The sequence below is a fragment of the Cetorhinus maximus genome, chromosome 8 (genome assembly GCF_964194155.1).
Source record: "Cetorhinus maximus chromosome 8, sCetMax3.hap1.1, whole genome shotgun sequence".
NCBI classification, from domain to species: Eukaryota; Metazoa; Chordata; class Chondrichthyes; order Lamniformes; family Cetorhinidae; genus Cetorhinus; species Cetorhinus maximus.
In genome coordinates, this window is record NC_135886.1 from 70,010,785 (window position 1) to 70,028,615 (window position 17,831).

Consider the following 17,831-nt stretch of genomic DNA (forward strand, 5'->3'; position numbering starts at 1 on the left):
GGGTCTTACCATCCTCCTCACAACTCTCACTTCCACCTAGCTTTGTGTCATCTGCAAACTTGGAAACATTACATTTAATCCCCACATCCAAATCATTGATATAGATTGTGAACAGCTGGGGCCCAAGCACTGATCCATGCATACCCTAGTGGGCAAAAATTTGGCAGATGGAATACAATTTGAAGAAATGTGAGGTTACCCAGTTTAGAAATAATGAGTATTTATTAAATAGTGAGAAGCTGGCAAGTTCACCGAAAGACTCGCAAGGTAAACGGTGCAGCCAATCAACAAGACTTCCTGTGCAAAAGGTCAATTAGATTTTTTTTAAAAGGTGCATTTTTGGATGTGTTAGGTTTTTGAATTTACAGATAAAGGATACTCGACCTGTAATATTAATATCTTGTAGTTCCTTGTTTGCACTAGTCCCTTGATTCTCCATTATTTCCGGGAGGCTTTTCATATTTTCCTCAGTGAAAACAGACACACAGTATTTGTTTCGTTCTTTTTTATTCATTCATGGGATCTGGGTGTTGCTGGCTAGGCCAGCATTTATTGCCCATCCCTAATTGCCCTTGAGAAGGTGGTGGTGAGCTGCCTTCTTGAACTGCTGCAGTCCATGTGGTGTAGGTACATCAACAATGCTGTTAGGGAGGGAGTTCCAGGATTTTGATCCAGCAACAGTGAAGGAATGGTGATATATTTCCAAGTCAGGATGGTGAGTGACTTGGAGGGGAACTTCCAGATGGTGGTGTTCCTATGCATCTGCTGTCCTTGTCCAGCTAGGTGGTAGCGGATGTGGGTTTGAAAGGTGCTATCTAAGGAGCCTTGGTGAGTTCCTGCAGTGCATCTTGTAGATGGTGCACTGCGCGTTGGTGGTAGAAGGAGTGAATGTTTGTGGATGGGGTGCCAATCAAGTGGACTGCTTTGTCCTGGATGATGTCAAGCTTTTTGAGTGTTGTTGGAGCTGCACTCATCCAGGCAAGTGGAGAGTATTCCATCACGCTCCTGCTTGTGCTCTGTAGATGGTGGACAGACTTTTGGGGAGTCAGGAGGTGAGTTACTTGCTGCAGGATTCCTAGCTTCTGACTTGCTCTTGTAGCCACAGCATTTATATGGCTAGTTCAGTTTCTGGTCAGTGGTAAACCCCAGGATGTTGATAGTGGAGGAGTTAGTGATGGTAATGCCATTGAACATCAAAGGGTGATGTTTAGATTCTCTCTTGTTGGAGATGGTCATTGTCTGGCACTTGTGTGGTGCGAATGTTACTTGGCACTTGTCAGCCCAAACCTGCATATTGTCCAGGTTTTGCTGCATTTGGTCGTGGGCTGCCTCAGAATCTGGAGAGTCGCGAATGGTGCTGAACATTGTGCAATCATCAGTGAAAAACCGCACTTCTGACATGATGGGAGGAAGGTCATTGATGTAACAGCTGAAGATGATTGGGCTGAGGACACTACCCTGAGGAACTCCTGCAGAGATGTCCTGGGACTCAGATGATTGACCTCCAACAACCACAACCCTTGATTTATTTCATTAGCCACGGTTGGAACACTTGCCTTGCTGGGTTTTTGTGTAGTAAAGGAATGCATTTTGTTGTAAACTATGTATTTGTTCTTCAGATGTTAGCTATTGCTTGTCTACCGTCATACCCATAGTTTTCCAATCTCCCATAGCCAATTTGTCTGTCATACCTTCATAGTTTCTTTTGTTTAGATTTAAGATCCTGGTCTCAGATTGAACTACGTAATTTTCAAACTTAATGTAAAATTCTACCATATTATGGTCATCTTTCTTAAAGGCTCCTTTACAACAAGATTATTAATTAGCCATTTCTCATTGCACACTAATGTATCTAAAATAGCCTGTTCTCTGATTGTTTCCTCAATGTAGTGCTCTTTCAAAAATTCCAAGAATTTGCCCTTCACAACATTAGTACTAATTAGATTTACCCAGTCTATATGCAGATTGAAATCCATCATTATTACTGAATTACCCTTCTATAATGCATCTCGATTTTCCTGATTTATACAGTGGTTTACATTACCATTGCCATTTGGCGGCCTATAAACAACACCCACCAATGTTTTCAGCCCCTTGCTGTTTCTTAGTTCTACCCAAACTGATTCTATGTTTTGATCTTTACAACTAAGGTAATCTCTCACTACAGTACTCATGCCCTCTTTAATTAACAGAGCTACTTCAACTTTTCCCAACTTCCTGTCCTTCCTGAATGTCTCACACCTTTGGATATTCAGGTCCCAGCTTTGGTTTCTATGTCACTGTAATGGCTATCAGGTCATACATATAAATTTCTGTTTCAGTTGACAATTCGTCTGTTTTGTTGTGAATGCTGTGGCAATTCAGTTAGGGCCAGAAAAACTGAATTAAGGATGCTCTCAGCTGGCACAAGGTTGCAGTCACTGTCCCTTCTTGTCATACTCTGATGATCATTACCTTTATTGCTACCTTGATCAATTGCCTTGTCATTTCCCTTCAATTTTCCCTACATGATCCCCCCCCCGCCTCCCTACTTCCCTAGTTAGATGACTCGCTAGCGCACTGGTCCCAGCATGGTTCAAGTGTAGACTGGCCCAAAGGTACAGCTCCCACTTTCCCCAGCATTGGTCCCAGTGCCCCATGAACCAAAACCCATTTCTTCCATGCCAATCTTTGAGCCACGCATTTATCTTTCTAATCTTATTTTACCTTATGCCAATTTGCACGTGGCTGAGGTAATAATCCAGAGACTTACCCTTGAGGTTTGGCTTTTTAGTTTTGTTGCCTAGCTCCTCAAACTCACTATGCAGAACCTCCTTCCTCATCCTGCCTATGTTGTTGGTACCTACATGGACCACGACCACTGGATCCTCCCCCTTCCACTCACTGCAAGTTCCTTTTCAGCCCTGAGCTCTGATATTGGGCAGGCAACACAGCCATCTGGACTCAAGCTCTCGACTACAGAGAACTGTATCTATCCCCCCGACTATACTGTCTCCTATCACTACCATGTTCCTCTTTGCTCACGCCACTTGAATAGCATCCTTCACCGTGGTCAGTCTGTTCATCCACTTTGCAGCCCTTATCCACATCCACTCAGGTAGCAAGCATCTCGTATGGTAGCAGATTGGATTACTAATCCACTAATTTCAAGAAATTATATGTTGTTGATACATACATGGACCACGACCGCTGGATCCTCCCCCTTCCACTCTCACTGTCAGTTCCTTTCCAGCTCCGAGCTCTGGTACTGGGCAGGCAACACAACCATCTGGACTCAAGCTCTCGACTACAGAGAACTATATCTATCCCCCTTACCTGCCTGACTCGCAGACACATCTTCCTGTCTCTGACCACTGACAAGGTTCTGCCTAACCTAAGGGGAGTGACTCCCTACTGGAACAAAGTGTCCAAGTAACTCTCCCTCTCCCTGATGCCCCGCAATGTCTGCAACTCAGACTCCAGCTCAGCAGCTCGAAGCCGAAATTGCCTACGCTGCAGACACTGAGTGCAGGAATAGATGTCTGGGCTTGAAATGCGTTCCACAGATTTCCACAGGCTGCAGTCACGGAACACCACCAGCCCTACCATTTCTGTCTAACCTTATTTATTTAATCAGTCAATTAATAAATTTACATAGCTAAAGTAATAGAAAGTTGCACTTTCCTAGCTTGGAGACAAGGAAGGAAACTTGCTAACCACTAGAGGCTGGAAAAAAGTAGAAAAAGGAGCACTTCTTTGTCCCTGTGCACTGAATTCCTACCTGAACCAAATACCCAACTCCATACTCAATCTACATCTCACTTAAGAGTAGTCTGGTGTCTGTGCTCCCCTTTCTGTGTGTGGAATGAAAACCTCTCTGCTTATTTAGAGCTTCTGATGACTGACGAGCTAGCTCAGCTTTCTGCTAATGTAATTAACACCTACTGAGGCAACTACTTTCAGCTGATTGGCAGATAACTGCCACTTTAGGCAGCTCCCTGTTTAACTAGGCTTTTCAACTAACAGTTTTTGAAAGTAGGAACCTAACTCTTAATCTAAATTTAAAGTTAAGTAGACCTTACCAGAAATTCCCACCTGGACCAAATTCCCAATTCCTCACTCAATCTACTTCTCATTTGGTCGGAGTCTGGTGTCTGCACGTCCCTTTCTTGAAATTAGTGGATTAGTAATCCAATCTGCAACCATATACCCTATGTGCGTACGTACTCACTTGTTTGCGCTTTTCTTTTCTCTATGCACTGCGTCCTGTGACATAGATGAAATCAGAGGTGGAGATGAAGAGTATTTGTCAGCAATACTGGGCCGGAAGCAATGATGGGGCATTCTGACTCATCCCAGTGGTGGAGAGAAAGATTAAGTGGGAGGCTGCTAATCAGAGCATAACAGGACAGAGGAACCAAGTTCTCAACATGATGCACTTCCAGCTAGATAGTGTAACATTGTGTTGAAGAAGTGGAGTCCAGGAATGCAGGTAAATTAGGCTAGAACGTAGTGCTGTGGGCACTTAGGAGAAACTGTTGTGTGGCACTATCACCGTGCTAAATGGGATAGACTTCAAACAGATCTAGCAACTCAAAACTGGGCATCCAAGCGGTACTGCGGACCATCATCACCAGCAGAATTGTATTCAACCACAATCTGTAACCTAATGGTCCAACATATCCCCCACTCTACCATCAAGCTGGGGAATCAACCCTGGTTCAATGAAGAGCGCAGGAGGGCATGCCAGGAGCAGCACCAGGCATTCCTAAAAATAAGGTATTAAGGCAGTCCTCGCTTAAAGTTGTGGTTGCACTCCTGAAAATCGCTACTTTAAGTGAAGTAACTTTAAGTGAATTATTGATTCCTATCGGAACCTATGTTAAAGCCAGAGTTAGATTCACTCGGACATTTCTCGCCCAGAAAAGCCAATGTACAAGTTGAAATACTGTACAGTGCATGTGCAGCACTGTGCATTCCTAGTTGAAAAAAGTTGTTAAATAAAATACGTCACTAAATATAAAAGAAATGCAATATCCCATACAATGTCAAATGTTTAATGAATTATAGTACACTAGCCTACAGTACAGTACTTTCAGATTGGCCAGTGTCCATCTAGTGGCAGAAGTTTGTTGGTGCAGGTAGCAGCTGAAGTCTGAGGACTACCTGCACCGACCAACCTCTGCCACTAGTTGGACCCCAGGATTTCAGTGCCAGTACAACAGTGGAGCCAGGAGAAGTGCAGCAAGAACATACGCCAGGAACTAAGATAAGAATAGACTCTGGGAGGTAAGGATGGGAAGAAACACTGAGGCAGAGGCAAGGCCAGCAGCAGGAGGATATGGGATTGACAACGAGAGTGGAAGCGCTGTGGGAAAGGCCATATGAGCAGACAGGCCACAGAAGAGGAAGTCTATGGCGAGCCATGTTAGTGAAACTGGCAACGTTAGATGGATATATTGACACTACTTTATTAACATCATTAAAGTGAAACAACATTAAGTAAGTCAACATTAAAAGTGTACTTCCATGCCAACCATTGGAAGCAGCATGTGATAGAGCTCAGCAATCCCACAACCAATAGATCAGATCTAATCTCTGCAGTCCTGCCACATCCAATCGTGAATGGTAGTGGACAATTAAACAACTAACTGAAGGAGGAGGCTGCACAAACATCCCCATCCTCAATGATGGGGAAACCCAGCACATCAGTGCAAAAGACAAGGTTGAAGCACTTGCCTGTCTCTGCACTGTAAGAATGTAATATGTAAAACAACTGAGAGGCAGAGGGAAAAGAGGGGGTAAGTCAAAGAGGAAGGAAAGAGATGAACAGACTGCATGAATAATTAAGAGAGAGAGAGGGAGAGCAGTGGAGATAAGAGTGAGGAAGAGGAATGAGAAGGGAAGAGAGTGACATGAAGACGTAGGCAATGGGGAGAAGAGAGGACAGATGATGAGAGTGGAAGACAAGCTAAAAAAGACAGGGCATGACATGAAATCATCAGGGGGAAGAAAGAGAGGGGGAACAGGAGGACTGCAGAGGGAAAGAGACAAAGGGAGGGGACAATTTTGGGGGTGGGGAGCACCAAAAGTGCAAAGTGGATGATCTGTCTTAACCTCCTCCTGAGGCTCCCAGTATCACAGATGCCAGTCTTCAGCCAATCCGATTTCACTCCACATGATATCAAGAAACAGCTGAAGGCACTGGATAATGCAAAGACTATAGGTCCTGACAACGTTCTGGCAGTAGCACTGAAGATTTGTGCTCCAGAACTGGTTGTGGCCCTCGCCCTGTTCCAGTGCAGCTACAGCACTGGCATCTACCCAGTTTTGTGGAAAATTGTCCAGGTATGTCGTGCCCACAAAAAATAGGGCAAATCCAACCCAGCCAAGTACCACTCTATCAATCTACTCTCGATCATCAGCAGAGTGATGGATGGGCCGTCAGTAGTGCTGTCAAGCAGCAGTTACTCAGCAATAACCTGCTCAGTTTTGGCGGTGCCAGAACCACTCTACTTCTGACCTCATTACAGGCTTCGCCCAAACATGGACAAAAGAGCTGAACCCGAGGTGAATTGACAGTTGACTGCCTTTGACAGCAAGGCAGCGTTTGACCGAGTGTGGCATCAAGGAGCCCAAACAAAACTGAAGTAAATGGGAATCGGAGTTTGGGGGGGAGGGTAGGTGGCGGTGTGTGCGGGTGGGGAGGATACGCCACTGGTTGGAGTCATACCTAGCACAAAGGAAGATGGTTGTGGTTGTTGAAGGTGAATCACCTCAGTCCCAGGAGATTGCTGTTTAGATTTCTCAAGGTGTTGTCCTAGGCCCAACCATCTTTAGTTGCTTGATCAATGACCTCCCCCCGCCCCCCATCATAAGGTCAGAAGTGAGGATGTTTGCTGATGATTGTGTTATGAACAATGTATAATTTTAAGTTGAATTTGTATAGATATTTGTTAAGAAAGATAAAAATTGTTTCAGTTTCATTTAGGTTCTATTTATGAACCTTGATGCTTGGGAGTCTGGAGAGGCTTGTGACTAAAAGGCTTCAGGTCTTTTGGGCTTGTTTGTACATATACATTTCAATGAGGTCTTACAACCCCTGAAGTTAGAGATGGGCTAAAATGGATTGAAAGTTCAGTGATTCTGGGAAAAAAACACAGTATAAAAGCTTTACTGTTCCTTAGTGACAGTGACCCAATGACACAGACACAGAAAAGACAGGAGTTGAGAGAGGGGATGTTAATGTGTATGTCAGAGAGAGAAGACAGAAATTTTAAGCTCCCTGAGAAGAAAAGCTCTGAGGCTAATGGGACAGTAGTTAACTGAGTGATCAGTTATAGGACTCAATAAAGTGATCAGTTTTAGTGGAGATGCTACTGGAAGACTGAATTTGGAGAATTTGTTTGCTCTGCAGTTGAAGAAACGGTGAGATTAAAGTGTGGTTTTTGGGTGTCTCGGGAAGTGATGAGATTTGGGTGAAAAGCATCAAGTGACTGCTTGGGAATTCACTGGAAGAAAGCAGTTTGCAACTGTGCCAGTCCCACGCGAGAAGTCTTTATGTCAAGCCAGTGGTAACTCTTCACTGGTTTGTGTGTCTGTAAAGATATTGCTGGGGTGAAGGAACATGGGAATTTGAATCGTGCTCTTGTGTTTGTATTAAGACCTTGACAACCTTTTTGTCTGATTTAATATTGTTCACTTGTTCTTGTTTTAAGAAACATTTTATTCTTTGTATTACAAGTTCAGCAGAGTCCTGTGAACTTGTTCAGTAACTTTCCTCCACAGTTCATTAAAAAAAAAAGTTTGGATCTATCAAGCCAGGTTTCACTCTGGGATCTGACTTGTCCAGTATATCAGCAGCTGGGATCGTAACAATCGCACGACCTTCAGCACCATTTGTGACTCCTCAGATATTAAAGCAGTCCATGTATATAGGCAGCAAGACCTGGACAATATTCAGGCTTGGGCTGATGTGTGGTGCGAATGTTACTTGCCACAAGTGCCAGGCAATGGCCATCTTCAAAAAGAGAGAATCTAAGCATCCCCCTTTGACATTCAATGCCATCACCATCACTGAATTCTCCACTGCCAACATGCTGGGGGGTTACCATTGACCAGAACTGGACCAACCATATAAATACTGTGGCTACAAGAGCAAGTCAGAGGTTGGGAATTGTGCAGTGAGTAAATCACCACCTGACTCCCCAAAGCCCATCCACCATCCACAAAGCACAGGTTAGGAGTATGATGGAATACCCTCCACTTGCCTGGATGAATGCAACTCCAACAACACTCAAGAAGCTTGCTACCATCTAGGATAATGCAGCCCCTTGATTGGCACCCCATCGTCCACCTTAAACATTCACTCCCTCTACCACTGACGCACAGTTGCAGCTATGTGTACTATGTACAAGATGTACTGCAGCAACTCACTAAGGCTCCTTTGACAGCACCTTTCAAATCTGCAACCTCTACCACCTTGACGGACAAGGACTGCGGATGTATGAGAACACCACCACCTGCAAGCTCCCCTCCAAGCCACACACCATACTGACTTGGAACCAAATTACCGCTTCTTCACAGTCACTGGGTCAAAATCCTGGAACACCACAGGGACTGCTGCGGTTCAAGAAGACGGTCCATCATTACCACCTCAAGGGCAATTAGGGAAAGGTAATAATTGCTGGCCTAGCCAGCGATGCCCACATCCTGTGAACAAACAAATAAAAAAAGCTCTTCTCCAGATAGCATCCACGCTTCGCGAGAAAGCAAAATGACCTAAACATTTAATATAGATTAATTTTATCATAGTTTCATCGAGTTTACAGCATGGAAAGAGGCCCTTCAGCCCATCATGTCTGTGCCGGTCATCAAGCCCCTATCTACTCTAATCCTATTTTGCAGCACATGGCCTGTAGCCTTGTATACTATGGCGTTTCAAATGTTTATCTAAATATTAAAATGTTGAGGGTTCCTGTCTCTACCACCCTTTCAAGCATTTATTTATTTATTTTATCTATTTATTCTGGGAGACTACATGGTTTCACGGATCAGAAATTGACTTTTCACCTCTGGGCTCTGGATTCAAGTGTAAATTGTTCTCACCGAAAACTCTCCTCCATTTGCTGGCTGTAAGGATTTTATAAATAAATTTAGGTATCCTTAATTCGCTGTCCAAGCGTGGAACCAAGGCATAAAACTGCCAGTATAGTGACAATTGGAGGCAATCTTTCTGAGAAGCCACAGGTTGACTGTGGTAACCACTCATGTAGGTAATGTCCTATGGGGGTTAAGAATGGGACCTATTTTTTTTTTGGAGTCCAGCAGATGATATGTCACTCTGCATCTGACTGCTGTATTTGTCCCAGTGGTGCTTGATGAGATTAGATTCCTGCAGTTAGTATGATTCATTCTTAAACACTCCATCCCTCATTTTGCTAAGCAAATATTTGGCACTGGTGTCATTATTTTCTTGGTGCAAGATTTGGAGCTGCATGGGACCAAACAGATCTCTGTGTTCATGTATACAAATGGCTAAAAGCTAGTGCACATCAACAAAAAGTAAATAAAATGACGAATGGGCTGTTGGTACCATTTATCTCTTGGGAGTTGGAATGAGTTGGTGAAGACATGATGGGCTGAATGGCCACTTTCTGTGCCATTACCATTCTGAGATTCTGTGACTTTATTTGCACGTTACTATATTTGTTGCTATTAGAAGCTTTATCAAATACCACCTGGAGTCCTATGTGCAGTATTGGACACTATCTAGAAAAGTTATATTGGCCTTGGATGGGGTGCAATTCAGATTCTGCAAAATGATACTGAGGCTCAAAGGATTAAATTATGAAGACAGGTTGTATGAACCTTAGTTTGTATTCCCTTGTTTAGAAGGTTGATGGATCATCTAATTGAGGTCTGTAAAATAATGAGATTAAATAGGATAGATAGATGCAGAGAAATTATTTTCTCTGGAGTTTTTCAAATAAGGGGCATAATCTTAAAATTAGAGCTAAGCTATATAGGAGTGAAATTAGGAAGCACTTTTTCTCACACAGAGGATAGTGGGAATTTGGAACTCTCTATCCCAAAACTAAGTATACTAGGAATTGAAATTTCCAAGACTGGATAAGCTCTACTGTGCATGCATTGATTGTTTTAATCTGTTTTTCAGGGAATGCAGCCACACCTGGTGGCTCTTCTCTTGCTGTATAAGATCCATGCACCTGAATATGTTTCTTTGGCACTTCCTGGAAAACCCAAGGTATGTCTTTTTTGTACTTTTTTGCAATCTTAATATTTGCCATTTAATATAACATTCTGAGAGGGCTATTAAATTAGTGGTTTTAGCCACCTTTGTCCTATGCAAAGGGCTCATTTTTTTGGGGTTGACTTTTTCAAAAAATTTAAATCTCTATTTTGGGATGCTTTCTTGGCTGCTAGGCAAGTTTAAATGTCTGAAAGACAAATGTTTGTTTGGTTGGGTTTTTTTAATTTTTTTTTTGTTCATGTTCATTGTATATGGATCTCTTCTGGATAAGAAATTTGGCATTTAAAAGAAAATTATTTAATACACAATATATCGCTTTTAACAAAAATAAATGCCTCATATCTTCAATGTTAGATACTGATATGAGAGCAGATTTGTCTATCTGAACTGTAATCTTAAAAGCCTGTTGTGAAGTTGTTCCATGTGTTTATGAATATGTGCTTTAGGTTGCATTTAAAACAAATATGCTGTAGAACCCTGACGTTATTAACTGACAAGTCAGCTAAAAATACTCTTCTTAACATACGTAAACCAAGCACAATGCCAGATATGCTATTGACAGGATTTTGTTCCCTGAAATATTATCTTTCAAAATACTGATGTTGTTTATGATTAATTAGAATGTTGTATAATGACTACAGCATTATGCCTTACATACACAATGCACTACTTCTGTGTTTAAGCTGGCCTGTTCTTTTAAGTTTACAAGGTCTGTTTGTTTAAATAAACTGCTTACGTTCAACTTGAGGTTAGTAAGAGAAGTTTGTAGATTGGAAGGTGCTTTCAACTTCTAACTCCAGATGAGGGAGGGGTGTATGAATGAATGTTCTTTTCTGATATTTTGAAAGGTGTCATCACGTTTTGAAGGTCCCAAGCATTTTATAAAGATGTATATTATACTGGAATGCAACAGTAAACTAAATTACTTGCATCATGCATGATAAAATAGTGTTAAAATGAATCCTTGGAATCTGAAAACTATGGAAATTTCATATATATGAATTGCTGTATTGGAGGTATGATTTATGATACTGGATATTTTTATTCCTACAACCTATTTGCGAGTGAGAAAGATTTTGCTTATGGACTGTTGGGTTTAAATCCAACCTAGCCTGGATGGGGCTAAAGTTTAACCCAGATGCCAAAGGCAAAGTAATTCTGATGGAATTCACATTTGAAATGTTCACCTATTTTCTTCTCTTTACAGATGTTAACAATAGTCTTGTTTTATTACAGTTTAGAGATTTTAAAAAATATATAATGTGTTTGAACTTTAGAAAAGTGTACTTTTTTGAATATTGCATTATGTAATCATGAAATCTCTGTCTTCTCACAGAGCTTCCAAGTGTCTGGCTCATCCTGGAAGAAAGCAATTGAAAGGGTTCAGAATAATGGTTACAGGCAATTAGCTGGAACCCCAGATTTGGTAAATTTAATGGGGCCTCCGACACGGAAAAGGGTAGGTAAATTACCCAGATTTCCCTGAATGCACTCTGCTACTGCAGAGATTATTCTGATGTCTTTCACACTAGTAAAGTGAGCAAATTGGTATTGTAGAGATGTCTTGAAATCGATTGTTATTAGCCGGAATAAGTTGATTGTAAAAGCCTGGACAAAGTTATGGAATTGAAAGCAGAGACTGTGTTTTGTAATCTTAAGCACTGGTTGTGATTGGGCTTCAGTTTTGCATTCCGTTTTTGCAGAAAAGGAAGATGCATCATGAATTGATTCCAGTTGTCAGCACTGCTCCACACTTAGAACTGTCTTGTTCCCTGATGCAGAGCAAAATGTTTCCTTTGGAACAGCTAGCTACGTTCTCCCAACTATTACAGAACTTTGATCGGATAGAGGTGAGGCAGAGCAAAATAATATTTGAACTTATGTGGCTCAGAACATTCTTGTATAGTGGTTTGAAACTCATTTAGACTCTGCAGTTGTAAATGTTTTGAGGAGTGTGGCACTCCATATAAGTGCAAAAAATATTCTGTTTCATTTAGTCTACCTGCAATGCATAGGTATGCATTTATACTGAAGAAAACGCAGATGACCGTTAACTTTTTCTTTATTGGTTTTATTTAGCAACTTTCTCCCATTTGTCTTCAGAAGAAGTAGACTCATTGTAGGCCTATATCCACAACACAGACAGAAACAGTCCATTCGACCTAACCAGTCCACGCCGGTGTTTATCCTCCACCTGAGCCCTCTATCGTCTTTTCTCATTTAGTTTCCTTTTTAAATGCATCTATACAAATCATTTCAAGCACTCCCTGTGGTAGCAAGTAGCACTTTATTACCACACCCTAGGTGAAGAAGTTTCTCATGAATTCCCTATTGGATTTCTTGGTGACTATTTTATATTGATGGCCTCTAGTTATGCCCTTCCCTTGTATCCATTCTATCAAAACCTTTCATAACTTTAAAGACCTCTATTAAATCACTCGTCAGCCTTTTTTTTCCAAGAGGAAAGAGACTCAACTTGGTTATCCTTTCCTGATGTGCATTCCCTGCATTTCTGGCATCACCCTTGTAAATCTTTGTATTCTCTCCAGTTCCTCTCTATCCATTTTATAAGATGATGACTGGAACTGCACGTAATACTCTATATGTGATCCAGCCAAGGTTCAATACAGGTTTAGCATAAGTTCTCTATTTATGAATTCCATCCCTTGAGAAATTAAATCAAGTGCTTGGTTTGCTTTATTTTTATGGCCTTCCATTACTTTTCCTACTAGTTTACTTTGGCACAACTTTTAGTGATTGGTGTATTTGTACTCTGAGATCCCTTTGTTCCTCTATCACACCTCCCAAGTAATAAGTGATCGACCTACCAAAATGCACTACCTCACATTTATCTTTTAAACTTCATTTGCCAATTATTTACTGATTCTGCAAGTTTATCAATGTCTTCCTGTAATTTATTGCAATCCTCCTCCGTATTGACTATCCCCATAATTTGGTATCATCCGCAAATTTAGAAATTGTGCTTTTTGTTTCCAAAGTCCAAATTGTTAGTGTATATTGCTATCTGCAGTGGTCCCAGCACTGATCCTTGGGGAACACCACTTCCCACCTTCTGCCACTACTACCCCAAGCCATTTCTGCCTAACTCCACATTTTCCCTGAAGACGAGTCATACGGACTTGAAACGTTAATTCTGTTTCTCTTTTCACAGATGCTACCGGACCTGCTGAGTTTTTCCAATGTTTTCTTTTTTCATTTCAGATTTCCAGCACCTGCAGTATTTTGCTTTTATTATCCACATTTTCTGAGCTTATTCATTAGTCTCTTATGGGGCACCTTATTGAAGACCTTTTGAAAATCCAGATACATTACTTCCACAGCATTATCATTGTCTACACTTTCTGTTACCAACCTTAAAAAAAGTCTAAGTTTGATAAGCAAGATTTGCCCTTTTGAACTTCATGCTGAACTTCATGCTTCATCCAGATCAGAGGTTTTATCCTCTTTGAGTTTGGTTAGTTTATTCAGTACATCTCTGTCTTATTTTAAATACACTTATGTCATTACCCATCTCATCTCATCATTTAATGTCATGTCCACTGTTCTATCTCCCGGGTAAATACCAAAGCAAAATTATTTAATATTTCTGCCATCACTCTCTATTGTTAAATGTGGTATTATCATAATAGTCTTAGTCACATCAGTTTTCCTTTTTACTGATATCGCTGTAAAATATTTTAGTATTTATGTTCCTTGTTAATTTACTTTCATAGCTCCTGTTTGCCTTCCTAATTTTTTTTTGACTTCGTTTCTAATCCCTTCAAATTCTCTCTTATCATGCACACCTCTGCTGTATGTGTAACTAATGTATGCCTCTTTCTTTACTCTCAATTGTTCCTTTGTCTTTATTCATCCATAGAGTCCCATTAGAGTTTAGTTTGTTCTTTCCTTTTCTAGAGGAATATATTTTTCCTGCATGCTGTTAAGGTATTTTTAAAATGTTTCCCAATATTGTTCTCATCATTGTTTGCCAATGTAGTTGCCTGTTTTATTTTCCCAAACTCTATTCTCAACCCCTCAAAATCAGCTTTCTCCAGTCTATTGACTTTTTTTATTATTGGATCATGCGATTTGGATGTTGCTGGCTAGGCCAGCGTTCATTGCCCATCCCTAATTTTTAAAAAATTATTCATTCATGGGATGTGGGCATCGCTTGCTTGGCCAGCATTTATTGCCCATTCCTAGCTACCCTTGAGAAGGTGGTGGTGAGCTGCCTTCTTGAACCACTGCAGTCCATGTGGTGTAGGTACACCCACTGTGCTGTTAGGAAGGAAGTTCCAGGAATTTTGACCCAGCGACAGTGAAGGAATGGCAGTATATTTCCAAGTCAGAATGGTGAGAGACTTAGATGAGAACTTCCAGGTGGTAGTGTTCCCATCTATCTGCTGCCCTTGCCCTTCTAGATGTTAGTGGTCGTGGGTTTGGAATGTGCTGTCGAAGAAGCCTTGCTGAATTCCTGCAGTGCACCTGTATATGGTACACACTGCTGCCATTGTGCGTTGGTGGTAGAGGGCGTAAATGTTTGTGGATGGGGTGCCAATCAAGCGGGCTGCATTGTCCTGGATGGTGTCAAGCTTCATGAGTGTTGTGGAGCTGCACTCATCCAGGCAAGTGGAGAGTATTCCAACAGCACTCCTGACTTGTGCCTTGTAGATGGTGGACAGGCTTTGGGGAGTCAGGAGGTAAGTTACTTGGTTTATGTCATACTTATGTCCTTCTCTCTCCTCTCTCAAAGCGTATTATTATATTACGGTTACAATTGACTAAATGTCCCCTGTTCTTATTTCCCTTATCTGCTCTGGTTCATTTCCCTATTACTAGATACAATGCTGAATCATCCCTAGTTGGGCTTTTTACATATTGGGTTAAAAAGGAGCCCTGTTCACATTGTAGGAACTCCATACCCTTCTCCCCTTTACCCCACCTCTTCTGTCCAATTAATTTCAGGGTAGTTGAAATCACCCAGGTAGGTTGTTCTGTTTTTTACTCAACTCCCTAATTCGTCTGCATATTTTTCTCCACCTCCCTTCCTTAGGGGGTTTGTAAATTACACTTATTAGTGTGATGGATCCTTTATTATCTTTTGGCTCCATCCATATAAGATTCTGTTTTTATCACACTGATAGCTGCGTTCCTTTTGCCTACTGCCATTACGTTATCCCTACTATGTACAGCTACACCACCTCCCTGATTTCCCCCTCTATCTTTTCTAAATATGTTTAGTTACCAGTTCATATTTCAGTGATCCATACGGTCTAGTTCCTTCCAACGCAGGATTGCCTCAGCTCCCTGTTATATGTCCAGATACTATGTGCATTGTTGTACAGACATTGTAGCTCATTTTTAAGAAGATTTCCACCTGCTTTATTTTTACTTATACAAAATGGCCTGTTGGATGCTAGCTTATTAGATGTTCAGGAGCTGTTGTTGGCTTGCATATTCAGATACTGTCTTGTCCCTCACTGTTACCTGGACGTTTATGTGTTTTTCCTTTCTGTTCAGTTCCCTGCACAGATGGGCTCAGTGCTACGATCTCCTCTGTTGCTTCATTACATTAATTGGGTTAAGGATGACTCTGCGCTTCTGCGGCTGGATTTTTGGCTGGCTCAAACTTTTCAGGAAGGTGAGGCAATGGCAGTTTCCTACAATTTCAAGCAAAAAGAAAGTTATGAAATTTAGGGAAAATTATAACTTTAAAATTAATATATTAGGGGAAGGGCACTAGGGTAGGGTATCAATTCCCATAGGCACGAGGATAGGATATCAATTCCCATTTGTGATATCGCAAGATGTAGATCACAAATATCTTTTTCCAGGCTGCCACAAAGGTGCAATATCTATAATAAAATGCAGTTTAGCTTGTCTATACAGTGCTGATTGGTTGAAAGATTGATTTGGTGGGTGGATACTTGGAGTGCACATAGGCTTGGAGCACGTGACACAAATGTGGCTGTCAACGATTGGTGGCGGCGGGGGTGTGGTGTTGGTGGAGAAAGAGCACAGAAGCTAATGAGATCCCCCAACAAAAAAGGAAGCCTGGCTGGAGGGATTGGGGACGGTGGGAGGAGTGGCATCAAAGGGACAAATTGGTGGTGGTGGCAAGGGGGAGGGGTGTTGTGGAGACAGCATGGGAGTGAGGGAACCTGCATGGGTGGTATGGGATGCGATGAGGGGAATATATTGGGTGGCAAAGTGGTGGGATGGGCATGATAGAGGGATGAAAGGAATGGGAGGGGGGTGACATTAGAACGATGGCATGGAAAGAACCGTTGCAATGAAGATACTAACTTCACTGCAAATGTTTTATGGACTTCTGCTATTTGAAATATAAAATACTGTAGAAGAACTCGAGTGAAAGAGACAAGTGTATATTTATCTCGGTTTCTAACACGCAGGATATCTGACATTTCAGTCAAATATACTTCTTTAAATCTTTACATCGCAAATTGAACTTTTTGATGCTTTTCGGATTTATTGTGTGAATAACGAAATTGGTAAGAAGTGGAGTTTTACAGAATCATGTATATCCTAAATTCCTCTACTGGTTTCATTACCTCCAGTGCTGTCAACTCCATGCTCAATTCAAATACTGAAAACTTGACAGTTAGCATTATGGCATTGAATTGTAAAGCTCTTCGTGGATAGCCTTTGCAACAGTGGAATGATTTGATACCCATCTGTTCATGTGGGACATTATATGACTAATTCATAGGCGCCGAGAAAACCAAAGACTTGATTGAGATTCTTTATTTAGCCAGAAATCTTGTGATTTCCAACTAAGCACCAACAGTGGCTCAAGAAGAAAGATAATTACCAACTTCCCAGAACATCAAGAGATAGGCAATAAATATGGCCTCATCAGCATTGCCTATATCCTGTGAGCAGTTGTAAAAATAAAATGTTTACCTGCAGCATTTTCAGTAGAAGGGTGATTTATTTTTCCAGCAAATTTTACAACATTCTATGCAAAACATTTTCAACAAATCGTTCACATATGATTGGAATGCTCCATTTAATGAAGCTGTAGACTACATTTTCAGTTAAGAAATTAAGCAAATTTTAAACGTAGCTTAGTTAAAACTATTTTGTTTAATGTAGCAGGTGCTTGCTGGATTGTTTTTTTGCACCTGTGCCCATATCAAGTATTCCAGATGTAGCATAATTTAAATGTAAAGTAAAGCTGTTCCTGTCATGCCCCAGCAAGTGTTCTAGATCAGGTGTAGTACAGCTAGTTGCAGGGGAGAGCTCCTTCTGCATTCCCTTGACAACATACTTCAGCCTCCTGTCCCTGGAGCATATCTAAACTCGAGTTTGTATTGTAAGAATATAGTTTTAAGATGTTTCTTGATAGTGATTTCCTACTGAATATCTGGTATTGTTGTTGTAGCCCCTTTTTCACGGTTCAGGTAGCTGTTTGTTCAAGCAGATTTTTTTCCTCTTCAATAGAGTTTACAGACTGTAGCGGTGACTCATTGCAGAAAGAAAAAGAATTCATAGAATTTCTAAACATCATCATTAGAACTCAAGAATTTCTACAGGTAAGAACATTGAAAGCACT

At 41.2% G+C, this 17,831-nt stretch overlaps 1 protein-coding gene and 1 long non-coding RNA gene across 3 annotated transcripts in view; one reads left to right on the forward strand and one right to left on the reverse strand.

Annotated features, from left to right (window-relative positions):
- Positions 1-17,831, forward strand: part of cenpi (centromere protein I) — a 97,207-nt gene that overhangs the window by 35,526 nt on the left and 43,850 nt on the right. Inside the window, exons 7-11 of the mRNA XM_078547012.1 lie at positions 10,157-10,246; positions 11,589-11,711; positions 11,956-12,102; positions 15,776-15,896; positions 17,720-17,811. Of these exons, the coding sequence (XP_078403138.1) occupies positions 10,157-10,246; positions 11,589-11,711; positions 11,956-12,102; positions 15,776-15,896; positions 17,720-17,811 (573 nt within the window). The remainder of the gene's footprint in view (positions 1-10,156; positions 10,247-11,588; positions 11,712-11,955; positions 12,103-15,775; positions 15,897-17,719; positions 17,812-17,831) is intronic.
- Positions 1-17,831, reverse strand: part of LOC144683708 (uncharacterized) — a 116,946-nt gene that overhangs the window by 26,482 nt on the left and 72,633 nt on the right. For both annotated transcript variants that reach the window (XR_013577322.1, XR_013577321.1), the window contains exon 3: positions 15,743-15,915. This is a non-coding gene — a long non-coding RNA (uncharacterized LOC144683708). The remainder of the gene's footprint in view (positions 1-15,742; positions 15,916-17,831) is intronic.